General features: G+C 42.6%; 2 protein-coding genes across 11 annotated transcripts in view; one reads left to right on the top strand and one right to left on the bottom strand.

Annotated features, from left to right (window-relative positions):
* Positions 1 to 16,019, top strand: part of lrba (LPS responsive beige-like anchor protein) — a 185,539-nt gene extending 169,520 nt beyond the window's left edge. For all 6 annotated transcript variants that reach the window (XM_047577879.1, XM_047577880.1, XM_047577878.1 and 3 more), the window contains 7 exons: positions 168 to 233; positions 2,052 to 2,207; positions 4,057 to 4,224; positions 8,494 to 8,595; positions 8,989 to 9,185; positions 13,131 to 13,282; positions 14,677 to 16,019. In XM_047577879.1, the coding sequence (XP_047433835.1) occupies positions 168 to 233; positions 2,052 to 2,207; positions 4,057 to 4,224; positions 8,494 to 8,595; positions 8,989 to 9,185; positions 13,131 to 13,282; positions 14,677 to 14,767 (932 nt within the window). In that variant the 3' untranslated portion in view covers positions 14,768 to 16,019. The remainder of the gene's footprint in view (positions 1 to 167; positions 234 to 2,051; positions 2,208 to 4,056; positions 4,225 to 8,493; positions 8,596 to 8,988; positions 9,186 to 13,130; positions 13,283 to 14,676) is intronic.
* A 98-nt stretch (positions 16,020 to 16,117) lies between these two features.
* The window catches only part of dclk2a (doublecortin-like kinase 2a), a 40,599-nt gene continuing 29,087 nt past the window's right edge, over positions 16,118 to 27,629 (bottom strand). For 2 of the 5 annotated variants that reach the window (XM_047577884.1, XM_047577885.1), the window contains exons 9-17: positions 26,114 to 26,171; positions 25,658 to 25,777; positions 25,424 to 25,570; positions 25,194 to 25,327; positions 24,992 to 25,069; positions 24,563 to 24,659; positions 22,328 to 22,408; positions 22,126 to 22,239; positions 16,118 to 19,248 (exon numbers count right to left, since the gene is read on the bottom strand). In XM_047577884.1, coding sequence (XP_047433840.1) covers positions 18,616 to 19,248; positions 22,126 to 22,239; positions 22,328 to 22,408; positions 24,563 to 24,659; positions 24,992 to 25,069; positions 25,194 to 25,327; positions 25,424 to 25,570; positions 25,658 to 25,777; positions 26,114 to 26,171 — 1,462 coding nt within the window. In that variant the 3' untranslated portion in view covers positions 16,118 to 18,615. Of the gene's footprint in view, positions 19,249 to 19,822; positions 19,840 to 21,388; positions 21,520 to 21,613; positions 21,692 to 22,125; positions 22,240 to 22,327; positions 22,409 to 24,562; positions 24,660 to 24,991; positions 25,070 to 25,193; positions 25,328 to 25,423; positions 25,571 to 25,657; positions 25,778 to 26,113; positions 26,172 to 27,629 lie in introns of those variants that run through there. The other 3 variants (XR_007112271.1, XM_047577888.1, XM_047577886.1) reach the window with 3 other exon arrangements.

The following is a 27,629-nucleotide window of genomic DNA, read 5'->3' as shown; positions in this document are numbered from 1 at the left end:
TGGCCTTTTGACATAATTGATGTCTAATTCATGGACGAACACCCCGGCCTGCAGGTCACAGTTTATGGTGATAGTTTTCAGTGTGTTATAATGAACTCAAACTCAACATCCACTTCACAAGGACACACAATTACAATATTAATCCAATCTGTCTTCCCCTCTGTCAGGTCATCAGAGCTCAACGGTGCAGGACCAGCAGTACCAACTTCCTGTGGAGATCGACCCTCTCATAGGTATTCTGTCCGTGTTTACCGCTTACTCTATGTATGCTTGAAATGAGTTTTTCTGTGGATTTGTGTATGACTCCTCCTGGCATCGTGGTGACTCATGGCAGTCTGCGGTACCGTGTCCCTGGACACTAGATTAGAGTTGTTTCTCAGCCTCTGCCCCAGTTCACTCGTCATGATATAGGCCTCGCTCTCACACTAAACCATTTGCATGCAAATTGGAATGCAATGAGCTGTGGCCTAGGCCGGCATTTCATCATCAACTCCCCCTCTTTCTCCCTTCCCACCCTCCCTTTCTGCATCCTCTTTGGTTTAATTTGAGCGGAGGGAAAGGACGCGTGTCAATGGAAATGAATATGAATGTGGTAATAATGTGTGATTGAGAATGCACGGCGGACGGCTGTCAGGACAATATGGGCGCCTCTCATCCTTCACGACTTGTTGATGAGCGGGAGAAGAGTGCCGAGCCGCGGTGATGTATGGGATGCACTGGCGGAGCAGGGAGAGATGAGCCACTTCTTTCTTTCTGCTCCCGCCTCTGTCGCTTTCCCCTGCAGTCTCTTGCAATCTCATCCACATCTGCAAAGGGGGGCTGTTCTTTCTCTCTGGATGTTGTGGGTACACTCAGTCCCACCAGACCATTTCCACACTTGACTACTGAAAATAACCAGGGTTGAGTCTCAGATATTCATCTGTGTCTGCACGTACAATACTATATTCCTCATTGCCTCGCTGTGCAAATAAAAAAATAAATGCATCTTATCTGTGCATTAATATTCATACGTTTAGGGCACGTTCTTAAAATAGTACTACGCAGATAAAATAAATCTATTAATCATTTATTTTATCATTTAAACCTGTTTCCAATCATCTCAACCAGACTAACTTTTTGTCAGCCAATATTTTTATGCAATTTAAAATTCTGATATTTCGACGTATATGGCTAGCTAACTTGCTAGCGTGGTCGCCAATGGGATAAGCTAGTGGATACTGGATCACATTAATTACATTAAAGGGAAAAATGACGGCCTCATTGTTATTGACGTTCCAACACTGTATTTCACAAACTACTTAACGGCATCTATCATGATACCAATAAACTGTATTTGTCATAGGCTCTACGCTGAAGCATAAATAACGCACTAAACCATGTGTTTTTGTGGGAGCGTGTGTGTGTGTTTTGGGGGAGGTAGCCGGGGTTTCTGTTCTTGTCAGTAATATATTTACTCTGTTTGCATTCCAGGAGGAGTCAGACCTAAACACAGTAAATTTAGAAAGCATGTTGAGCCATCTGTGGCTTTGGGGGAATGTTAAAAAAAAAAAAAAAAAAATGGCTGAAAGATTGTAGCGCATGCACTGGACTTTCTCACTTCGCATAATAGACGATCTTCCCTGACACCTGTTCTCCAGTGCTTTTGACCCCTTCAAATGAGAAACACTTAACAATGATCGAATCTCTCTAGAAAAGAAAAAAAAAGACTCCTCTTATGGGAAAAGAGTATGTGAGTAGATTAATTACACAATCGAGACGAATTTGCTGTGTCTGTTCCGACTTGAGTGGTCTACATATTTTGTGAAGGCTACAAATGCCGCATCATCACTCAGCCTCTCAGAGTCCCACGGAAAATGTGAAGTCCCCATAAACTTAGCCTCGGGGATGTTTTATGTATCCCCTCACAAAGCTACTTTGCACTATATGCGATAAACCTCAGTGGAGATGCGTCAAAGCTCTTTGAAAATTGCTGATACATAAACAAAAGGGTGTTAGCTGGGCCGCGCAGGTTTCTTCATTTGTAACACTCGATTTATTCGTCTCCTCTCCAGCCAGTAACGTGGGCAGTCACCGGCGTCAGATCTCAGACCTGCTGGACCAGAGCATTCAGATCAGCTCGCAGTGCTTCGTCATCACCGCCGACAACCGCTTCATCCTTCTGTGTGGCTTCTGGGACAAGAGCTTCAGGGTCTACTCCACTGACTCAGGTATTGCGTAACCAGTTCGGTCTAATGGGTCTTTATCCCAAACACACATTAGCCCACATTTCCACGCTGCAGCCCCGTCACAGCATAATTCACTTTGTCAAAATAGGGTACGTTATTATCTCTACATCATTTGGGCATACCCTGTGTTTTCTCTGCCACTGAACTCTACGATGCTTTTATATCTCATCAAACTGTAATTGCACTTCTCGCATACTAAACGGTAAATAACTTGACAAAAGCCGTCCTCGGCTATTTTAAATTCTTTCCCTGACATTCAGAAGCGATTAAGCGGCACGGTTAATCTCCTCAGAATGAATAAACTTTCCTCTAGCACCATCCTCAGGACATAGTTCTTAGCCAGACTACTACTCCAATGAAGAAAGGAGGTATATTTTTATTTAGTTTTGCCCAACAATCTTTAGCTGGAATGGACATTGTGACCGCTGTTAGCTTTACTTTATATCATGTGTCTTGTTGTACGACGTATGTCCTGCCATTGTAATTTTTTTGTCTTTTTATTTATTTTTTTATTTTATTCATTTAATGACTTTTAGACTTTTTTGTGGTCAACAGTGTAATGTACACTGAGCTAATTTCACCTTTAAACTGTACCATTGTAGCATTGTTGCGGTTTTGATTTTGTCGGGTTCATTACTGAATATGCTGCATAAAAAAAAATGTTTACCGTACCAACACAATATACACTTGCATGCACGTATTCATTGGCGAGGTTTTTACGCACCGAGTCTCTCTCTCTCTCTCTCACACACATACACACACACACACATCAAAAATGCCATCAGGTCAAGGGTCCTAAATGAATCTGTCTGAAGCTTCATCTGTGTACCTCGACTCTACCTCCCAGCCCCATTCAGAATCCTACACGCATCTATACAACAGAGTCTGATTCAATTTCTACAGGCCAGGCCCTCCCTGTCTTTAATGGAGGAGGGTGGAGGGGGGGTGGCGGTGTGGCGGTGTGGCGGTGTGGAGGGACTGGAGCACAGAGATAGCTCTATTGTGCGACTGCCACCGGGGTGTACAACTGGAACGTGAACACGGTTTAATCGCACACGCTCAACAGCTGCCACCAAGGTCCCTAAATCCCCCAGGTTAAAGAACTGAGGGATTTTAACAATTACAACACTTGATTGGTACACGTGCACAAAACACAGCCTCACACGCCGGCATGCACACAAATCCAAATCACTGTGTCTGTGTCTGTGTCTGTGTGTGTGTGGAGGCAGAAGAGTTTAACACGAGGTGCATGGTAGCCATTATTGCAGCAGCCATCATTACTTATTTTCCGTGTTTATAAAAATGTCAAACACTTTCCATCTTTGATGTCTCTGTTCTTCTTTGGTAGTTTAGTCAGTGACTCGCCCGGTTTCATAATAACCCTCATCGTCTCGGAGAGATACAGCTTCATTATCCGGGGCGAACGCCGATTTTGACACCCAGACAGAAATGTCATGTGTTGCAAACTATCCGCTGTTTGACTGCAGAGGTCACACCATGAGGAGCGTAATGAGTATTAGACAGCTAGACAGTGGAGCTGTGGTCTGGAAATCTGACAGCAATTAGCCTCTTTACATATACACACGGAGTGCTCTGCATGTGCACAGACGCACACAAAGTTGAAGCAAATATTTATACTTGTCAGGGAATTACTAGAAGTCGGAACTCGCGTGGATTAACTAGCCAAGCAGACAGATGATCAACAAATAAATGGTGGCGAGTTCAAAAGAATTAAATCCAGCAATAAATTAATGCTCACTTAAAGGTACAATATAACATGATATATCCTGTGCTTCTCAGACGTGATAATCTGTTTGTGCGCTCTTTGCAGGCAAACTGACTCAGATAGTGTTCGGGCACCGTGACGTGGTGACGTGCCTGGCCCGCTCCGAGTCCTACATCGGAGGGGACTGCTACGTCCTGTCGGGCTCCAGGGATGCCACCCTGCTGCTGTGGTACTGGAACGGAAAGCACTGCAGCATTGGAGAGAGCCCAGGCAGTAAGGCAAAGCACCCTAATATGTCAGCACACGCACACACACACACACGTGGGTATTCTCCGAGTGCTCACCCTCCCAGACAGTTGTGACTCCGTGATTTACGGCCTCCCTCTGTAAAGTAACAACTAGTTTCGTCTGACCAGGCCAGGCCTCCTGCATACAGATTGGATTTCGCAGCGCTGTCGCACCGGGAACCGCTTTCGATAATGTGTTTGAGATTGTGTGTTTCTGTGAGCCCAGATATCGTGAGAGTGTGTGTGTGTGTGTGTGTGAGTGAGAGAGAATCTGTCTTTAATGTGAGTGAAAGTGAGGGCCACTTAAGAGACGTTAAATGTGATGCTGGGGGTCGTCGGCCAGCACATGAAAGTTCACCACCATCCGAGGGCCACGGGGTCACGCTGGTCGATAAAAGTGAAAAATGTCACGGGCCTCCCTTAACGTTACCATAACATATGGCATTGGCCACGATCAAAGCCTCGCGCGCGCATTGCTCAAGTCCTCAGCCTCCTCTGCGCTAATTTAGTCGGCTTAGATCGGCGTACGTGTTGTTAAGTGAGCCATTGCAAATGTGATGAAATTTATTACCAACTGAGATTTGGTTAATAAGCCACATTGGTACATGACTGTCACTGAGCCCACATACGCTGATGTGTGATCAATAATAAAAAAATTTAAATAAAATCTAGTTAATTATTGGAGATTTTCAAATTAGATTAGATAATAAATAAGGTAAAAAATTACAACAAACAAAATGAACTCTTTTCCATTTATTTTTTGTAGCATAGAATTGGTTGTTTACTCAACTGAAGTGGGAATTTAAAGAATAGATGATACAAATAATGACATCATGCCACGCATCACAGCTTGTGTTTAACATAACAGACTTGATTGCGTGGCGGATACGTGCGTACGTTTCCACGCATGCATGTGCTCTGCATGTCCACGCGAGCATGTGTGTGCCAGTCTAACCCCGGTCGGCTCAGTGCTGGTTACCGCTCCCGAGCCAGATGAGCAGACAAAGCAGTCGTCATCCAACTCCTCACCACCACAATGTGATGCTCCATTGCCCTAGACCGCAGGAGGCTCTGCCAAGTTCAGCTGCATGTGTACACACACACACACACACAGAATACATGCAGACTTTTCTTTATTCCTCTTCCAAACATTCAAACACTTTAAAGCCTGCGTATACACTCCAGTGAGAGCACACGCTAACGCACACACACTCCTTCCTTTTCATGCGTAATGTTCTGCGGACATCCCACACACTTCATAAGCTTGACACAAATGCGTCTGAATGGCTGATATGCACATGTACACGATGACCTATGCCCACTTTGTTCCTGCTGCAGGCACATGTTGTTGTTTTTTTTTTTTTTTCAGATTTCACAGGCGCCACTGCCACCTGCTGGCCACACTATATAGCAGCCAGCGCAGCGTGACATTTATTCACAGTCGGGGAGATTTCTGTTTTTCTTTTGTTGTTAAAGCCACAGATACTAAACAATAAAGTGACACTACAGCATTATTAGAAGTTACTCAAAAAAAATTCCTGAAGAATGACACATGATTGTTATGTTCTGACCTCTGACCTTCTCTCGAGACTGTTCAACAAACAACCTGTACGCTTCAAATGCGTCACTCTAACACCTGCTCATTTTAGCCACATGGCTCACATGTGATTACTGATAGCAAGAGAATTACTATTACTATACATGTCTTGTGTATTTGACGACATCGCACACCTGCTTTTCACATTTTTATAGTTTTCCTTCCTCTAAATAAGATCTTATCCGCACAGTTCACTGTATAATACACTAAACAAATCAAAACACGCAGCGCTGCCCTCGCTATCAATGAATGTATTAAACTTGCGCCTCATTTTTCACATACACTTTACCACCTTATTTTTTATTTTTTCCCATTCCTCTAAGTATCTCTGCAACTTACTGATCACGGGTCTCCATATTTTATCATGCTCAACAGTGTGTTTTGCTTGTGTCTGTGCTGTGTTGTGCACATGAGTGGATTATCTGTGCGTGCGCAGCTGTGTGCAGCCAAAGCAAGACAAATTTCCTCTCTGAGACAATAAAGAACATCTTATCGTAACCTCAGCTGCCACAGTGACCTTACAGTCGGATCCACACCTCTGCTGAACATTAAACTCAGCAGTTGTGGGCCTGCGGTGTTGGGTGTTGGAATGCAACCACTTTTGGTGACTGGGTGTCACTAATTAACTGGCTGCTGATTATAGGCTTGTGTTCAGTAAGTTTTAAATGACTTTATTATATATCATCACTTATGTTTCATGGTTCTACAGATTTAAACCAGAGTAATTTTGGTTATTTATTAAAATATAAAAATCATAAACACTTGATATGTCATAATACTTTTATATTACTTTTCATAGATATGAGACTTTAAACTGAATAAACACTATTTATTTATCAATGTTTAATACACCGTCGGGTTTCTGATTGAACAGTAACTTCTACTTACACCAAACTTTAATGAAGTCTTCATGCTAAAATTAAAAGATGCGCATTATTTTTAGTTCCAATGTGACCTAGTAAAAATCCGTTCATGAGCAACACAAACGCGCACACACACACACACACACACACAGCTTCCCCACTATGACACACGCAGACAGTTGATACCCTCCTCAGCGTCCCAACGTTAGTCACATGCAGGTATAAGATTGTGATCAGATGTGGCCCTAATTCAAACCAAACGGCAGGCGGAGGTTCGAGATGTTAACTGATACATCAGTGTATCAACTTTATTGATCTTCCCCGAGCGAGGTCCAACACCGCGCTTCAGCTCCCCGGCCCGCGGCTCATGTGCTTTGCTTTTAGCGACATCGGGGGCTGTTAAACGGTTAAACCAAATGAAATGTAGATGTTTAGGCTGCAGCCCCAGTGGAACCAAAGTTTGGACGGCTGGTACATATTTGCAAAGTGGACGGGACAGCTGCGAGCGAAGAGAACCTCGACCAGCTCGAGTGAATGGTCGTGATTATTCCATGAATCGTCCCGTGTCTCTGTGCATCAGCATTTTCATTACATCCCTACAGAAGAGTTGTTGTCTACGTGTCACCTTGTGCTCTGCGCTTTTCTCTGCGCCCTACATATGGACCTGATTGCATGATTGATTTGAAACATTGCTGACAGTTAGCTTGCCCTCTCGTTTGCCTTTTTACAAGAGAGAGTAGTGGTCAGGACGGCCGCTGTAGAGTCTTTCTGCAAAATCTAATTAAGGTTTAACAGTAGCTGTGGTTTATTAGTGGACCTGCATCGAATTTAATGTTATATAATTGAATTAAAAAGAGACTGCATGTAGTCAGCGGTGCACTTCTGCTTCAGTAACACTTAAAGTTATTCCAGTCTATCACTAGGAGGATTGTGTGTCACTGGCATTTACTGTGAGGAGTTATTTCTATTGGAAACTGTTTACTTGAATGACATTTGCTTGGATAGACTTTGTGTCAGTGCACAAATGTGAGGAGATAAACATTTATATGTAAAGCATGTTTTTTTTTTTTTTTTAGTGTAATTTTTCCACGACTGGAGGACAAACTAAGATACTGTTTGACCTCCTCAGCCACCTTTATTTCCAAACGTTCATATGCAGTATCTGTCTTGTCAAAATGTAATGGTTTGTAATCGTGCAGAAAAGTCCAAACTTCATGCAGCTGTGTGTGTGTGTGTACATGTGAGCGCTTACGCACAGGAAAGACAGATGGAGAAGTTGCAGCCGATTTTGTTTTGTCGCTCGCCCTGACAGCTCAAACCAAAACAAAATGACAAAAACTTCATGACTTGGACCATAACTTACTTCAACTCACGCTGGCTCTCTTTCTCTGGAATACAGAAACATCTGGATCCAGTGAAGGCAGTCAAGGGGAGAAGGGTTTTAAACATAGGAGGAGGCTGCCGGTGACAAGTGCTAGAAAGGGGGAGTGAATGAGGAGAGAAATGTATGTGTGTAGTGTGTGCGGGTGCAGAACAATAGGCTTAAAAGCTGTTCCACACACAGTGTATGTGCATATAAAATACATGTAACATCCTTTTACAGAAAAGAGGGAACAAACTGATCAACTGGGATTTTTATTTTTCATTTCTTTCTTTGTTTACAGTTGTTCCTAAACGTTCCTCTTTAAACTCTTACTCTTTATCATTGCTCTCATTGTTTTGCCTTGTGCTCCCTCTTGTGTCCAATCAGTGGTACTACATACGGTAACATGCACAACTGTTTGTGTTTTCCCAGCAATGTTTACCACGCCGAGGGCCATCCTTACAGGCCACGACTGTGAGGTGACATGTGCAAGTGTGTGTGCTGAGCTGGGTCTGGTCATCAGCGGCTGCAAAGGTGAGACTACTCGTCTTTGTGATTTTATGTCTCCAGTGTAAGGTCTTGCTTTTATAAAGTGCAGAATATTAAACGGAGGCTTGACACAAGTCATTGATCGATACAGATAAAAGCCTCGTGCACAAAAGTAAAACCGTTCTGAGCAGTATGCAATCTTAATATTACATGTAGTACATTTACGAAGGAGTGAAATAAGAGCTTTGATATATATATATATATAATATATGTTGCAATATAAAGGATACATATAGGAGATATTTGTATGATCAGCAGACATGCAGGACAGTTGTTCTTAAAAAAAAAAAAAAGCAAAGGGGGGATACATATACAACAGATATAACAAATAAAAATCTAATCTAACTTTTCTTAACTTCTTCTCTTTTCCGTGTGTAGAGGGTCCTTGTCTGATCCATTCCATGAATGGGGACCTTTTGCGGACCCTGGAGGGCCCAGAGCGCTGCCTGCGTCCCCGCCTCATCCAGTCATCAACCGAAGGACACTGCATTATCTATTACGACAAGGGACAGTTTTGTTACTTCAGTGTCAACGGCAAACTGCTGGGACATGTGGAAGTCGAGGATAGCATCAAGGTGAGGAAATGTTCCTGCGTGAGTGTGTATATGTGTGTGTCTGCACCGCATCAGCGTTAAAGAAAAAAAAAAAAAACTCCTCTCGCTGATTAAAGGTTTTAGTTGGAGATGTGAGTGAGGTAAAGGTCGTTGGGCCGTGGGGCAAACTATGGTTTCACATCTCTCCTTCCCCTTCGACCCTCGCGTACACCGGAGGAAATGGCTCTTTTGATCCAGGGCCCTGTTGTCAAGTCAAATTGCGGCTGCGGTGGAAAGCATTCCAGAGGAGTGGTCAGTCCTGGACACCAGCACCATTAACTACCCTCCAGCGCAGGACGACACATTCCCCATTTCCCACATTTCCTCCCTCGTGGCTGGAGTGACACAAGATAGTGGCTACTGCCTTTGGTTCCCCGACCCGTTGTTTCCGGTTTGGCCTGGGAAATGTAAGCTAGCTCTGACAGACAGCCACACGCCTGTTTCCTATTAAGAGCCCTCCAGTGCCCAGGCTCCTAACCTGCCTGCCCACTCCTGCACACAGCCACACAACGTTGATGGAGTGCATTACCGTTGCTCCAAAAGTAGCTAGATTTCATGGGTGCTTTGAGAGGAGCTAACAATGCTTTTAGATACTTGTTGAGCTTTGTAGCTTTTCCCAGAGTTCCTCCTTAAGATGAAGCTTGGGAACAGTGCAGGCTACTCTTCAGCTCTCCTCCACTGTTGTAAATTCCACTCATGTCAGATGGCATTAGGAAAATCCTAACATCTTAGAGTGAGGCTGTGAGAGTCTTAACCCACCCCTCCTACCTCACCCCCGTAGCTCCACCCTCCTGCTCTGAGACTCCAGCAGTATTTAGTGCAGTCATGTACATACCAGAATCAATCTCCTTGGCCTTGGAGCCTCGGCACAGTATGGCTCCAGGATAAATAAGTGTTTGTCCTGGCCTGCAGTATACACTTAGAAAGAGAGGGGAAAATGTACGCGCTGTGAATTTATAGGGGTCTGGAGTCAGAGGTTAGATGACAGGCTAACAGTCGGCATCCTAGTCTAATAGCAGAATCGGGTGACAGCAGCCATACTGAATGGATTACATTCTTTTAAGTACTAGTATAACTCAGCCAGTGTAACCATTCCAGCACTTCTTTCACTGCCTGCGTCCGTGTAACAGGGGGATTAACAGCACCATAAATTAAACTTTTTACCTTCTGCAGCCCCAGAATCCACCCACTGTTCCCTGGAAGAAGTAGGAAATATTGGCATTAAAAGTGCACATGTTTCTGCTGGAGTCATTTTTTAGTCATCCGAGCCCGGGTAGCCATCTTAGCCCCCACAGAGCCATCGGCCATCTTGTTTGACCGCCCAGTGGCAAAGGACTGATTTATAGTCTCTGTCTGCAGCCTCCTACCTGGCCAGGCTGACATGTCTGCCAGTTCTCCAGCCTCCTGCTGGGCTCCAGTAAGGTCATGGACTCCAGTAGTTGATACACAAGTACATTAACACAGTGTACTCTCTTCTTCTTCTTTTTTTTTTTTTTTACCGCTGTGCAGTGAATTCTACTGTATGCCTGCAGAAATGACCAGCCTCAACAAGCCTGTTAGATCGTTTTAGAAAGTTTAAAGCTGAGCTAATAAACTATCGTTATCAAGGATTCAAGGAGACTTTATTGTTATGATGTGGAACGAAATTAAGCACAAAGGTTAAGGAAACAGTGTTATCACCAGGAGCACCGACTCACGCCTACATCTTGATCAGTGGTGAACAAGAAAAAAATCAGTTGTAGTTATGAATCAATAATTATTTTGCAGTTTGGCTCGTCTGTTGTGGTCATTTTAGCTTTATTCATCTCAGAGAGGGTAGTGGCTGGCTGGTGGAACCACAACTAAAGAGGCAGGTATCTTCTCCAGGAGCGGGTTGAGGATGAACGTTCAGAATGATTCACAGTGAAACATTTCAGAAAGATTGCAGCTTTAAAAAATAGGGGTTATTTGATTTTCATTTTAAAATTTGGAAATTAAAACTGAAATTCGAGGCATTTTTCTTTATCATGGTCAAGAATGAACAAAACTTTAAAAACTGTCTATTTTAATTTTCTGTTTCTAAAAACAAAAGATAAAATCGTTAGAAGACAGAATCAAAAGAGCGCCAGTTTTCAATATTTTTTCAACCGGAAGTTGACGTTTTCAAAGTAAGAGCATGTATGAGCACGGAACTGTGTCTCTGCCCAAATACATTACTTCTATCTGTGGTTTCCCTGACCCAGGTGAGATGTCTTTGCAACCTTACTCTGACGTTATTTTTGACATGGCAAAACAAATTCTTGTCATCTGGAGAAATCTGCACACATAGCTAGTAGCTAACTATTCCCTGATTATAAATAGTTATTTTATTTTTTTTTACCTGAAATATGTGGCCTAGTTTTTCTGCAGCCATGTTGTCTTCTCTGAGACACTCTTTCATTGTTTCGAAAACCACGTACTGATCCACGTCCATCAACTTGTTACACAGTACCGTCCTCGTACGTGCTCTTACTTTGAAAACGACAGCTTCCGATTTTTTTTCTTTTTTTTTGTAGAAAATTAAAAGCGATCGGTTTTTGAAGCTTTGTTTATCCATTCTCGGCCCCGATCAAGAAAAATACCATGAATTTCAATTTGAATTTACACAAGAAAATCAAATAACCGCTAATTTTGTTTTTTAGCATCCTTTTTCTGAACAGAAAATCCAATGACTAAAACATACACGCGCCGTGTTCCGAGTCCAAAATTCTGACGTGCATTGATCATGACTGGCTGAACTGAACATTGTTGTCAGACAGTCTTTGATTGTTGATACACATGGCAACTACTGTACACACAAAGCAGACCCACAGCGCACAAGTCAAAGCAGCTCTGCACTCAGTCATGCTCCGTTCCCGGCAATCGTGAACGCCGATCTCGCACGGCAATTAGCCTGGATTGATTCCCTCCAGTGAGCAGCGTGCCAGTCCGTCACCGCGTGACCGTGTCGGCGTGCGCGAACGCTTTCACGTGCCCATTTGCGTCTGGAGTGCGTGCGTGACGAGAATCAGAAACAGAGCTCTTTTAACTCTGTGTGGAAATTGCATCAAAGTTTTTTATATACAAAACATTTACTTAATTTAACCTGCAGTTTTTCTTCTTTTGAAGGCTTATTTATGTTTTCCTTACAAAATCGAGTTCCTGAAAATGACTTGTTCCAGTTTCGTTTTTCCGTTTAATACGAGCCTGATTGAACGCACATGTTGCTGATGATTGAAGTGTCTCTCGCTGAATCGGCTGCAGCTGAAAGACGTCCGAGTTCGGTGTCACGAGAAACCACAAACGACAAAAGCTTTAAATTAGTGTCATTTGCCGCTTTTAGATCTTGCGCTCTGTCTCGTCATTTCATCGGCTGCTGTTACCGGCTGATTGATGCCCCTGACTGTTTCAGTTTCTGCTTCCACTGTGCGCCGTGCCCGTAATAGGCTCCAGCACATGACTTGATTTGTGTACATCTGATTCCCGGGGGATCCATTCAGCTGCTACAGTTTGTAGGAAAAGCAGATGAGACGAGTAAATCTCCGCGCCTCACTGTGGGGAGCCATCTTTGTTGCGAGCCCGGGTCTGTGTACAGAAAGCCCCTAAGGATGGCAGCGCTGACCTGGAATCTGTTGTCAGATCACACGACCTCGCAGTATGAGCTTTACCCAGACAGCAGAGATAAACTGGTCCCAGATTACCGCGGCCTATTCGGAGACGATTTATGCGTGTGGTTCTAGGTTGAATAGCTTTGCTGCAGTTTATTTTTTTTTCTTCTTCTACTTTTTGGAGCATTTGAACACTTAACAGACGACTCTCCTGTAATCTAATCTAATATAAAAGCTATAATGAATGTAACACACTAGAAGCATAAAGAGAGTTTCTAAAGGTGCTCATGTTTTTTTTTTCCTTTGTGTTTGTCTTTTGCAGGCCATGCTCCTCAGTCGTGACGGCCAGTACCTGCTGACAGGTGGAGATGGAGGTGTCGTGTCTGTCTGGCAGGTCCACGACCTCAAACAGCTGTTCACCTACCCGGGCTGTGACGCGGGGGTCCGCTCCATGGCTATGTCGCATGACCAAAGGTACATAAACATCGCTAATACCTGCAAGCAGCCGTGGAAGAGAAACTCAGAATCCGTCTCCTTTACACCCGCTTGCCATTTCATTAGGTACTCTAGTGAAAATAACAGAACAGGCTTTCACTAAGGTTGTGGTATAGAGAGGGTATGCATTGACGTCACTGCCGCCCGGGGCCACGCCCCCTGAGTGGCAAAAACATGGTGAGATGTATCAGTAAATACAGGGAGACATAAACATAAAAAATACAGCATAAATTAGTATTGCCTGACTCTAGATGTGAACCACAACACATGGTTTTTGTGCCTGGATTCCAGTAGTGTTTTTTCTTCTTTTTTTTTGTATTCGATCCATTTTCTTCTCTTTCTTTGGCAGTTGGAGATATCTATAAAAATATATCTCTGCTTGTCAAATCTGTTGGTTGGGCCAGTCGCACAACAGCTCTTCCCCATTTTTTAAATTATTTTTACAATTTAGATGCTATTAAATCCCATGATTCAAACTAATTCCTCTAATCTCCTTGCTCGGCTGTCGCCATGGAGTAACCATGTTTGCTGTGACGCCTCTATTCAGCATTAGTTTAAAGTAACAGACTGTTGATTCATCTCTGTCTTCATGTTGGAGGCTGTGGTTTGTAGTACTATTAAATGATGTTGATTCCATTATTTTGACATTGTAGTAGTGCTGGACTAAATAACAGAAACACTTCAACGCTGTTGAACATTATTTCAACATAAACTGAACATTATAACAGTTATGACATTGGACTTAGTGCAGCGCTGTCATATAAGAATGCATTTGTTTTCACTAGTGTACCTAATGAACTGGCTAGTGACTGTTTATGAAAGAAAAAATAATTCATGGGGGTTGTCACTTGTGAGTAGAGTGGCTGTTATTTCTAATATATTATTATTATTATTGTTAGTATTATTATTATTATTAGTAGTATTATTGCATATTGTGGAGTTGGCCTCAGTTACTCTGTTTGACTTTAAAAGAGCTCAATGAAATTAAGTTAGTTTCCAGTCATTCCATAACACAACACCATGCAAGAGGTGCAGAGTGAACAAAAGCCCTTTTTCCCTGTTCAGTACATAGACATGGGACAGAACACAACTATTGATCTTTTCAACGGAGAGAGTAAGAAGCAGCTCTACTCTGTAGTAATACTATGGCTGGGGAATATCTTGGCAACATTTTAATGCAACTTTCAAGCAAAACAATGTCAGCTACTTTATGACAATGTTCTTTTAAGATGATCATCAGTTTTGTTTTCCTTAAACAAATAGGTGAATGTTTTTTTTTAATCTTGATATGAAATCTAGTCAAGAAATGCGCCTTGTTTAAACCCAGATTGACTGCAAACTAAAAGACATTGTTTCCTCCTCATTCTCCTAAGGTGCATCATAACCGGCATGGCGTCTGGAAGCATCGTACTTTTCTACAACGACTTCAACAGGTGGCATCACGAGTACCAGACCAGGTACTGAGGACGCTTGACCGGGGAAAAAGAAAGAAAAAACAAAACCCAACCTGTTCTGAACTTAAAGGCACTGTTCTGTCTGTATCCTGAATGTATCTCAGATGAAAGAAGAAGAAGAAAAACATAAAAAAAAATGTCCGTTATAGTTAAAGGATCTAAAACTATTTTTAAAAAGGGCATTGCTATATTTTGTAGATCAGATAGGAACTTTTCATATAAATCTTAGGGTGGGGGTTATGTTACTGTACGGTTAAAAGCAAATCTATTTTTAGCTGTAAGAGTCTATTTTCATCTCTAGACAAAAAAAAAAAAAATAAGGAGGGATTTATGGGGAGTTAGTGAAAATCTTTTCTCTTGACTTAAAAATCCAAATATTTGTGTACTTTAGGGTGAATGATTTATTTTTTCTGTAGGTGTGTATGTGGGGAATAATTATTAAGCTATCATTCACTTTAACATGCTTTTCCCTATTTTTGGCAGCACAGCAGGTAGTTCTGAAATCTGAATGAATAAATAAATAAGTAAAATGTACTGGAAAGAAAGACAAGTGAAGAGGGAATATACATTCATATAAATATCTATATATACAATCTTTAAATGTAGTCCTCCATATTTAAGGTTTCTAATCCCTCTGTACCTCTGTGCTTGCTAAGAGGTTGCGTCTGTGTGCATGTCTCACTACTCATATAAATCATATCAGTGCAGCTCTGTCTCCTCATTATTTAATTTTTCAAACATCAAAACGTCCCTAGGTTTCTGTGAAGGAGTCAACTCATTTTACCTTTCCTTCTGAAATGACTGAAGCGGATATTATTTTCTAAAATGAGAATTGTGACCGTTAGATGGATCTTTACATGACTTTACATTAAGAATCATCATCGTACCTGACGTCCAAGCCAGCTCAGCATCTTCAAAGTCCTCTTCGAGTCTAGTCTCCGTAGCAGCTAAATGCAATGCGAGATGTGCAATGAAAGGCAGGACTTACCCTTTTCTATCTGGGTCATTATCATTTTTCTTTCTCCATCACAGAAGGAGTGATTCGTTTAGCACTAAAATGCTAATGATGCATATTTGGCGTATTATGATTTCTGGAACCATTCCTTTCTTTTAAGTTTTGCGCTTCGATGTGGTTTGAATCTCCGGTTATATAGGAACTACTTTTATCTATCAACCAATATATTTTGTTTTTCTTTTTGCAATCATTTTGGAGTGTTTTGTGTGCTGAGTTCTGACAATAAAATGGAATTTTATAACTTGAATTGTCCTGCGTTTGTTTTCCATCAGGTATCACTGAGACAGTGAACAGCACCCTCTAGTGATTAAACTCGAGCAACACACAAATTCGTCACAACCAAAGCCGGGTTTGAAGTCTTTATTGCCATTTTTTTGTTGTTGTTGTTGTGAACTGCTCCAGTGGTGGAGCATTAAAAGCAGTTGTTCTATGCCTAAAAATAAAAACCATTACTCCAGTTTAACACGTTTGATCTAGCTATTTAAAACAGTCTCTTCATACAAATTTCCCTTTTACAAACCGCTATGACAAAGCATAATCTATGTTACCTACGTATACATGAGGGAAATTAAATGTACCAACTTGACTTTGTGTGAGGGTGTTGTCTTAACAGGAAGTGGGAAAGGAGAAGTCATGCAACAAAGAAGTCAAGAAGGGGAAAAGAGGCACGTTTAGCCCCATTATCAACAGCTGGGATAAAAGGCTGCACAGGTTAAAACAAATCACTCCTTAATTAATGTTCAGGATTCAGAACTTGGGGACATTTTTTTTTTTAAGCCAAGCTGGTTCTGAGAAAGGCATCGTTAAGCTCCGAGTAACCTGTCGCCGTGACAACACATTCATTCTTAGAAATCCAACAGACTCAAAACGCTCTGAATGAATGAATCAGTGTTGTTGAGTATCATGCAGCGGTGCAGCGCTGTCAGGAGACCAGCCGTTTAATTTCTGTACATTACCTTTGTGTTAGCTGTAAGCAGTCTGTGTTGGAAAATGATGAAAACCACTGGTTTTGGTTTTAATGCCTGTTGGATCTCATTTCTCTGTTTCTATGTACAGCAGTTCATATATAAAAACTGCTCAAACACACGTAAGCAAATACAAACCTTCAAGTTTCAGGTGGACAGCTTAGGTTCATCACACTATGTACAAATACAGTGTCGACTTTAAAATAAAACGAGCGACGCGCGAGCATGTCGGTTACAGTGGGTAAACAAAATATACGCTACTGCACCAAACTGACCTTTTCTCTGGAAAAAAAATATATATATATATATATATATTATTTACCTGAAGTGTGTGGCTTATTTATGTAGATCTACTTCTATGCTGTTTTAATACCATTAGACAAGGGGTGGAATTATGTTTGTGCTCCAGTTACTGGATAATTACATTTTTTTCCACTACAACGTAGTGCCAATTAAACTGAATGATACGATGACTAGTTAGTGAATTGGTCAAAAGGGGTCAGATTTTCCCCTAGGTTCAGTGCAGTCCTTGTTATCCTGATAGCCCTTCACTTCCCGAGACCCCGCGTCCTCATATGGGGACGTTAAGTTTTAGGTTTGTGGCAGATTATTCTGCTTCATTTAAACCTCATAACTAGATACTAGTTGGTCTGAAAACATGTTGATCATTTCAGTGGATTCATTCAAGCTCATCAAGTTTTACAGTTGAAACTTTATTTATTAACTTTTCTAGTTTAATATGACTTGAATTCTATCAAGAGTAACCGGCCATAACGTTGCTAATTACCAAGTATTCAATTAAGGATGTTGGGAATTCATTATTTGCAGTTCTGCTTTTGCACAGCCATGTTCAGACATGACATTTGTACTTCATTATAATATGGAAATAGCAAAATAATCCTTTTTTTGTTTTTAACTTCCTGATCTGCCTAACATCCATTTGTTCGTTGTCCACCAATCACTCCGCTGTAGTTTGAAAAGCCTCCTTCTAATGACATTCAGAGCAGGTGTGTGGTGTGGAGAGCATCATGCCTCTGCATCAGTTTGTCATTGAAATCCCATTAGTTGCATATTTGTTTTTACAAGAGACACTGTTTTAGATCTAGCAGGACTCCATTTTTACACTTCTGATTTAAAAAAAATAAATAAAAAATCTGTAGAGCTGCAGCCATTTAAAACACTGACCAACCACTGACTACTTTTTAACTGTTTAAAGAAAGCGCTGCTTCTTATTGTTGTTGAATTGTGACTAGAGTAAAAGCACAGAGAGCACTCACACATGCACAACCGTAGGACTTCTACTCTAAGTCTCGGCAGACACACAAAGAAATAACTGAAATATCTATTTTCTTATTGCTTCATCCTGTGTCTATTCTAGTTATTGCTTTTATTTTGTCCACCCACTGTAAACAGTAACCTGTACTTGTGCTGTTACTATCACGATAGCTACACTATAGGCCGTTAGTCTGGCAACTTCAGAGTACTGATATGCTCAAATACACGTGTTACTGTGTGAATATAAAGCGCTAACATCTCCTCTAAAGCAACGGGAGTTCACGACGGGATGTGTTTGAACTGAGGGACTATTTACAGAAAGGGCCACGGGCTTAAAACAAACCACTCAAAACAGTGATGTACAGTTCATTCTCGTTCTCCTTATCCTCCATTAATAAATAAACATACATATTACATACAACTGAAGACTCCTCAGAAGAATGCCTTGTGTCCAACGTCTCACAAAGTGTAGCAGGATCAGAACGAAGGGAAATGATAATCATCAGCATCACTGGCTCAGTTTACAGCTAAGAAGATCTGAAACGATTGAACCTCCTCACGTTCTCCATTACGCTCACGGAAAGAGGAGGACGAGGAGCCGATTTACAAATTCTGCCTAAGTTCTTCGCGGAGCAGGAGAGCGGGAGGAGGGGGGCCACCGGGAGAGGGCGGGGTGGTGGATCTCGGAGGTGTGGAAGGAGGAGAGGGGAACAGGGTTGGATGGATGGAGGGGGGGGAAGGTGGCTCTCGCTTCGTCTGGGAGGAGAGCGGGAAGACTACGGCGGGTTGGAGGGGGGAGCCAGGGGAGGGGAGGGGCTGGGGTTCGGGTGAGGGATGGACAGATCTGGTGGGAGAGGAGGTGTCTTGGGCCGGTTTGCTGGGAGATGGTGGTGAAGAGGGAGGACGCGAGGGTGAGGTAGGCACATCGGGCTTAGCAGCTAACGGGTGGCTGTCACTGGGGGAATGAGCGCAGGGAGGTGCAGAAGAGGACGCGGCATCGGGTCCACCACCATCACCACCAGCAGCTCCAGCCTTCGGTGCTTGAAGAGTCTGTGTCGGGGAAGCCGGCTCGCTAGGTTTTGGTTCTTTGGCACATGGTGCCTGTTTGGTTGGAGAAGCTGGTTTGAGAGCAGATGGAACTTCCTTGCCGGCCACCGAGGGTGAACACGGCGCCGCCTGTGGCCCTGGACAGCAACGGGCGGTGAGCCGGAGGGTCCCCTTATCTAGCGCCGTGTTCTGGTAAAACAGACACACAAACCCTCACTCAGCTTCACACTTATTTAGATGTTAATCAATCAGAACAGAAAGGAGGAGATGCTGTGGGTCAATCTACCTTACGAAGTATATTCACATAAAAATATGTGTTTTCCCCCTGTATTGCCCCAGAAGTGAGCAACAGGATTTAAACACATGTTTTCATTTTACACCAACAATCACTATCTACTGACCCAGTTTTCTATCATTTTTGTTGTCTCAGTGAATTAACAACACACAGGATGAAACAAGCTGATGGAAATGGACATAAATAACTGAAAGATGGCTCAACAAAAACAACCGACGCCACGAGAAGGCAGATCGGATCACGTGCTACTCTATGTGCAAGAGGAAGGGCAAATGAGAAAGTGAACATTTACTTTTTCACTCAACGGGTGCAGGAATTGGTCTTTTGGAATCGTAAAAAAAAAAAAAATAAAGCGATATAATCTTTGAGGGCAAATGTGTCGTAAATGGACCGTTCCTCGTTTGCCCTTTTGCTGAGTCTCAGCGGGGGAACAGGCGAGGCGTAGCGGCGTTAAGTGTTAGTACATACCATTCATTGCCTTGGAGCTAATTCGGAGGGACGAATGGCAGGGAGAGGGGGGAGAGGCAAAAAAAAAAAAAAAAAAAAGGGACAGAGACTGGTCTTACTCACGGCTTCACAAAATAAAACCCAACACAACAAACATGACTGACGGCCACTTGACGGCTGTCGTTGTTCCAGCTCAGCGCTGCTCTGGTATTTCAGATCAGTCTAAACGTATTTAACACAGAAACTCTTTATAGATGAGAAGACTAAGTTGGAACAAACAAAAAGACTTTATACAAAAGGACAATTTCAGGCAGAAACATGTCATTGAGTGCTAATATATGTAATATACGTAATATATGTAATATACGTAAAATATGTACTAGCACTAAGTAGATTTAAATGAGTGTTGGAACTTTAAAAAAAAATAAACTGATATTGTTCTCTGTGTTTATTGCCAGTGAATCCCATTAAATGACTTAAACCATTGGTCTTCAATGGGGGTCTGCGACCCCTAGGGGATCCACGGAGGCACTGCAGGGGGGGTCGCAAAATCACTGGTTGATTAGTAATTTTTTATATAAATTTTATATATATCTTTGATAATGTATATTTATAAATAGCACTTGAACACACATATAGTAGGTAGTGGGTGCCTAGTTAATCTCTCCATCAGTTTTGGGGTCCTTGTCCTGAAAAAACATTTAAGACCCCTGGCTTAAACAATTAACTGTTTAACGAGAGCCTGATGTAAAGTATTCTTGAAAAACATTCCTGCACTGGATCATGTGTTTACTTAATTGCAATTGCTCAGACTACCCCACATACACCATCCTGATGTCGTAAGTACTTTATGCACCAAATACCTATGACTCCCTGTGATTGACAAAAATCTCCCACAAAAGAGTAAGGTTTGAAGAAACAGCTGTCTGTCTGGATTTGGGGACAACAGGGAAAACACAGACGACTCATTATTCTAGGGGGGAAAAAAAAGAAATGTGCAGGGGAATTTTAAATCCAAGGCAATAAAGCCACTTTGCATCCATCTCTGCGTATTTGGCCTGCAAAGCAGTGCCAGTGCAGTTCTGCAACTTCTCCACAAGGGGTCGCCAGAATACCATAAATGCAGGAGTCTGCTAAGCAACAAATCACAGAAGTTGTTTTAAAGTTGTTTGTTTTCGAATGTGATCAATAACAAAATGAACAAACACAGAGAGGGAGGCAAATCGCAAACAGTGTGGCATTAGCAGTGTGAACATGCCGTTAAAAATCTTCATGATTAAACAGACACCCTTAAAAAAACTGTTTTAAACAGTAAAAATTTGTGATTAATACAGATGGAGTGAAACGTGAGCAAGAGAGACGAGTGTTATTGAAGCCCGCATCAGTTGGTTAGTGCAAGCAGTTAGCTGTAGCCGACAGCAGAAGAAGAAGAAGAAGAAGAAGAGTAGGGGTCATGAGAATGAAACAGGAAGGAAAGGGAGGGGAGGGGGGAGTGGGAGGAAGAGGGCGAAGGGAATGGCGATGGCTGGAGAGGAAGACGGGGGTGTTGGGAGGAGGAGGAGGGTGGGTGGGTGTGAAAGCGTGTACCCGGCTCTCTGCTCCAGGCGTCCCCTGTGGTCCTGGGTCAGGTGTGAGGGAGGGGGTGAGGATGAGGGAGGAGGAAGAGAATGGAGAGGAGGAGGAGGCGCCGAGGCCGGGGCCCACATTTACACCTCAAACTGTCAAATGAGATTTAGGACAAGATGAGGGTCTCTGCATCAGGAGGAGCATCAACTCTAATTGTAAATCGAAGAGGAGTCTCCTCCCCCCTCTCCCCTCTCCCCTCTCTCCCCTCCTGCTTTCACTTCAGACAGACTGAGGAGAGCGTGCTAGGCTGATGAGTGGTGTGACCTGATGAGATGAGGAGAGGAGGTCAGACTGTACAGGAGGAAATGACGCAAAAGAGGCTTAAAAAACAGACAGGATGGAAGGATGCGGCTACCAGAGGAATCTTCACTGTCCAGTCTGTTTACAGCAGCACGAGTAGTTTAAAACGTGCCAGACACGTCTTCTGGAATCACGATAAGGCCAGATATTCTTGGCCAAGTCAATTAGAAGGAGCAAAATCTTCTATATTCGGGTCAGACATTTATTACTATGTTTGGAAATCGGCCCGACGTGTTCAAAAAGCCGCCGTCAGTTGCGTCTAAACCCATGTCAAAACCTCAGTACTGCAGATTTAAGAAGTCGCTGAAAATTAATCTACTAAACTAAAAAGGAAAAAAAATAAACTAGGGCAAAAAATGTTTCAGAAATATTGATAATATATTTTTTCGAGTGCTTACCACGATGACCGACACTCCAGCTGCAGTGTTGTCGAGCTTTGGCGCAGTGTTAAAGTGCGTCTTCAGTTTACCTGTCACCTCCATCTGCATGTTGTTCTCCACGACCGCGTCGTCCTACACACACACACACACACACACACGGACTTCATGAATCACAGCACACTTCAGGATGAGTTCAAACACAGCCAGTGTTGTAGAGTACCGTGATCCACGGGTGTGAGAGGACGTCTTGCGCTGTGTATCGAGCCTCGACGTTGACTTGGAGCATCTTTCCAATTAGCTCCTGCAGCGAAACACACCGATAGTTTAGGTCAGCGTTAAACTAAACGTCCTTTAAACATCCACCGCTGCAGCATGATGGATTAACAGTCAATGTGAAATCAATGTAAGACGAGGACAGCTCCACCACCGACTGCAAACCCAGTAATAAACGTCAAGTAGAAATCATACATCATAGTTATTATACAGCATTATGTATTTATATTCCTATACCCCTATATATTGTATGAATATATATATGGATTTATTAGTATATTGTTTATTTTATACATACTTTTATACACTGTACTTGAGTGGTGACTGTTTTTTGGTGGGTGGGCTAACAAATGCACAATACAGTTTGAATAGATAAACAGACAGCAAAAGAAACAAGAAACATCACCTTCAATACCCACAGTTACATCAATTACAGGTGCACTATACTTTTCTTCTGCTCTACATCAGTAGTTCTTCTCATCTGATCTGGGTTAAGGACCCACCATCACCTCTTAATGACAAGCTCAAATTCATTGAATAAAAAGATTGTGCAGTTTGTACCTGAGACAGTTGAATATGATATTAATATCTGAATCTATGACAACCAACTCTGCACTGTAAAAATCTACACTAACCAGGGTCTGGACCACATCCACCTCATAGCAATGCCAGGAGCCATCCCCAGCAGGATGTAGCCTCCAAATTCACTAGATCTCAAACTGATCTAGTATCTGTAGGTTGCAGTGGAACAAGCCTAATCCACAGAGACCACTCCCCTCGATCTATAGGACCCAAAGATCTCCACTAACAACATTGTGTTACATCCCTTACAAACTACGCCCAAGAAACATGAAACCTTGAGTTATTTAAGCATCATTTGGCAGATGTGATCCCAGTCTCTTAACTTCCAACTTTTCCTCCAAAGACATTGAGGAAAACTGGATTTGAAACCACCTCGTTCATGCTAACACCGCCATAGCTGAAATTCTCCGTTCTGTCACTCTGACACCAGCAGCACTTTATTTATTTAGCACAAATGATCAGTGAATGACGGGGGCGTGGCATGACACCTGTCAATCACTTACAAGAATTAAATGAATGCGAGCGGACTGCATGCACTGGGGCTGTAAAAAATGAGCCAATTTAGAGATAGTCTATGTTTTTCTTTTGACTTTTTGGTGCTGTTGCCACTCTTGGTTTCACCAAAACTTATACTTATATCAGCCGTCCCTGCTGTACTTCACTTATTTATACTTTTTTACCCTTTTTCTGACTGTCTCTGTAATGATGCTTCTAGATGCTGAATTTCCCACAGGATTCTATCTATCTATCTATCTATCTATCTATCTATCTATGAAGTCAGCAGAAACAGATGTATTAGAAGAGAACGTACAATATTATAAAAGAAGTTTTTTTATGATATTTATAATTTTATATGATGAACACATGGGAACTCACAAAGTGAGTGTATAGTATCTGGATAAATCCCTCTCTGGTAAACTTACGTCTGCATAGCTTCATAACCACTCACTGTTTCGTGCTGCGGAGTCACTTGTCTACAGTGACGGGGCCACTGCAAAAGACGTGGGCTTAATTAGCAGTTTGGTCTTACATGCTGAGCGCGGGCTGTCACCTTAATTCATGACATTAATTTAGAGGCTTGGAGGGGTTTCTGTGTCCTTCAGCAGACAGTAGTCATTAAGGGAGTGTGAACCATGTGGTTTCACACAGTGTGTGTGTGTTTAAATGACAACATTTGGAGGCCTGTTTCAGACAGCCACTGCACTTAGTAAGCATGAGGGTCAGGATTATGTTATTGGTTAGTGTGATCCTCCAAGAAAATAAATGGCAGACATATACATATTTACACCGATCAGACATAACATCATGACCTCTAACAGGTGAAGTAAATAGTACTAACCATCTTGTGACAATAGCATATTTTGCTGGGAATCTTTTGGACCTGCCATTTTGGACCCCTTCCCTCAACCCACAGGACACAAAGGCCCCCACTAACAACATCCTGTAGTCAGACACCACAGGACACCCTCAGAAGGCCCATGTCCATTCTCTGATATTTTATTTTGAAGGCACAAGGGAGACCTCCACAATATTAGGAAGTTGGTCATAATGTTATGCCTGATCTGTAGACTTGTGGTTTGTGTGTTTCTGTGGTCCCAACCTTAGCTGAGTCAGTGATGTTGTCCCAATAAGGACTGGGAAAGTCCAACCGCCCAAGAAGGATCTGGTCAAACAGGTCCTCCTGCAGATTATTCTCACTACGTGGACAGACACGAACAGCGCTAGTAAATTCAACATGCATTATTATGCATACGCCTACAGTGTGAAACTTGAAATGCAGCCTCTGGTTGCGTGACTCTTAATAAACTGTATGAAGTGAAATAATTCGATGAAAGTGTTGCAGTGAAGCTGACATAAAAATGACACAACTTCTCCATTTTCTCTCACGTATGAGAGCTGAGTTGAAGTTGGTTTTCTATTTGGTTACCGTACTAAACAGGAAGTAATGCAGACTAAATACAAAAATCAAACATAAGTGGACTAAAACCTCATTACACAGTATGTGTTGTTGTTAGTGATCAATATGAACCTTCTAAACGGAGGGAAGCCACACAGGAGGATGTAGGTGATGACACCTGCAGCCCAGATGTCCACCTTCAGACCATATCTGTGGGAAAGGAAGAGAGGACGGACACAGAAAAGATCGATGAGAGACGCGCCTGAATAACTGAATCTTTTTTTAACCAATGCACACGTTAGCAAATACGTGGACGCCACTTTATCCATCTTACCCAGACTCTGCAATGATTTCCGGAGCCACGTACGTAGGAGTCCCACACACGGTGTACAAGGGTCCCTCCACTACTGTAGCCAGACCAAAGTCTCCCAGTTTCAGTGACTTGGTGCCGTCTGGGTACTCAAACACCTAAAATGTGATACTTATTTGAAGCCCACAGAGCAACTGGATTTGTTAAAAAAAAAAAAAAAAAAAAAAAAGAGGAAGAAGTGTGTAAATGTTCACCAGCAGGTTCTCTGGTTTAATGTCTCTGTGGACAATGTTCATGCTGTGCAGGTACTTCAGAGCTCCAGCGAGGTTGTACACCATGACGGTGGCATCTCTCTCCGTGTATTTGGCGGAGGACGTGATGGCGTCAAATAGGTCCCCTCCCTGTGAAAACATTGACAGGGTGTTGACAGCACGTAGAAATGAGGCGCGCGCGAAGAGGTGCGTGCCCCCGCTCAGTCTCTGCCGTACCTTGACCAGCTCCATCACCAGGTACAGCTCAGAGGACGTGTCCACCTCCTCTATCAACATGATGATGTTGGGGTGTTTCACCTTCCGCAGCACGGCAACTTCATTCTCTATGAGGTGCTCCTGGACACACAATTATTACAAGGGAGGGGATGACTGTGGGCGCAGCATTTACACTCGGCCATTATCCTGAGAGGACACTGCACAGCAGTTGATTGGATTGGCGTGCGTGTCACTGTCTGCACGTGAAAATAATATGAGTCAGGGGATGAATAATGCATTACCAGCCTAATCTAACAGTGAGGTTCAGAGACACACAGGTGATACCGTGCCTCCTCTATGTGCGTGTTAATAATGCACAGCGGAACGCTAACACATGGGCTTTTTACTTGCTTGTGAGTGAAGAGGGAAACCAGAGAAGGAGATGGGAAAGAAAAATAAAAAGGAACAGAGTGAAACCTTTCCACTGCACTTGGCCTTATCGATGATCTTCAGAGCAAACTCCTTCCCTGTGGACCTGAAACAGAAGCAGTGCAATTAGGGATAACAATAAAAACAGCACTGATGGGGCAACAGTGGTTCAGTATCAAGTGCTCACTAGAGAGCCACAGAGTCAGAGGAAGGATATTGTAGCAGTACATGAGACGTTCATACATAGTTTGGAGAGAATCTGAGAACACATACAGTACGAAGGGGCTCAGGGGTAGAGTTTGCTTTTCCTTACTAGGTTGAAAGCATCAAGTTTACTAAAAGTTTGTCTTCACCCAACACCTTGATCGCGACCTCCGCACTGGAGCGAGGTGCGAAATCAAACCTCTGAAGGTCAACGAACACGTTGTCTTCACTGATTAATGATCCTTAAACTGATTGTGCATCACCCTTCATTACCTTTAACATGAGATCACACCTACACTTGGAGGAAAATGCGCATTCCTGCCTAAAGGTTCCCTGATAAAGACATGCAGCAGCACAGCAGCAAAACACAGGGAATAAAATAAGCTGTTTGGTGTAAGTTTGAAAATATTCAACAATCCTGAGATTAGACTGCAAGAAGTGATGCTTAAATTATTCTGCTTGCGTTCAGAAAAGTGTCTTTTTAAATTTTTTTTTTAAGACTTGTTGGGCCTCAGTGATTCATACAGTACATTCTAGTAAGAAAGACAGGTTGATGGTGTTACTGTTTGTGTTGCTGTATTAGAAACTGCACAGCACAGTACTCTAAATGTAGATGCATCAGATGAGACACACACTCACACACATACATATTTATATGGCTATCTCTGTGAGGACATTCACTGACATAATGCTTTCTCTATCTGCAAACCCTAACCCAAAGGTCTTCAAAAGGGGGTCTGCAACCCCTGGGGGGTCCATAGAGGTACTGCAAGGGGGGCGCAAAATCTTTGGTTGATTAGACATTTTTTATATACATATTTTTTTAAATTTTCCCCCACAAATTTTAAGTTCTTTAAATACACATTAACAGGAATCCAAGATATTTTAGTAAAGGGATAAATGGAGGCAGAAGACGTTATCTTTCAGTCAGCACGTCACTCATTCAGCGATACAGGTGCTGTCTCAACAGCCACCGCTTCACCTGTCAATCTAAGCCTCCTGTACACAGTAGACCCCGCCCCTATCACTGCTGATCCAATCACGAGGTCGCATATTACACTCTGACTCTGTCAGGTTTCCCGCAATTGGCCGAGAGCCTATTCAGTCCCAAGGTGAAATACCAGAAGCACATACTTCAGTATTAGCAGAAGAGGTGCTAACAGTGCAGCTCGATCCCATCAACATCCATTCATCCAAGGTTAGATAAATTGTGTACTTCTCATCAGGGTCAGACATCTCACTAAACATATCTCAGGTATGTTTAAAGTTGAAAACACACACACACACACACATTGAATGCAAAATGATAATGTATATATGTAAACAGCACTAGGAGGAGTTTAATATAGAACACATATAG

The sequence above is a fragment of the Mugil cephalus genome, chromosome 2 (genome assembly GCF_022458985.1).
Source record: "Mugil cephalus isolate CIBA_MC_2020 chromosome 2, CIBA_Mcephalus_1.1, whole genome shotgun sequence".
Classification (NCBI taxonomy): Eukaryota; Metazoa; Chordata; class Actinopteri; order Mugiliformes; family Mugilidae; genus Mugil; species Mugil cephalus.
This window is presented reverse-complemented; position numbering and strand designations above follow the sequence as displayed.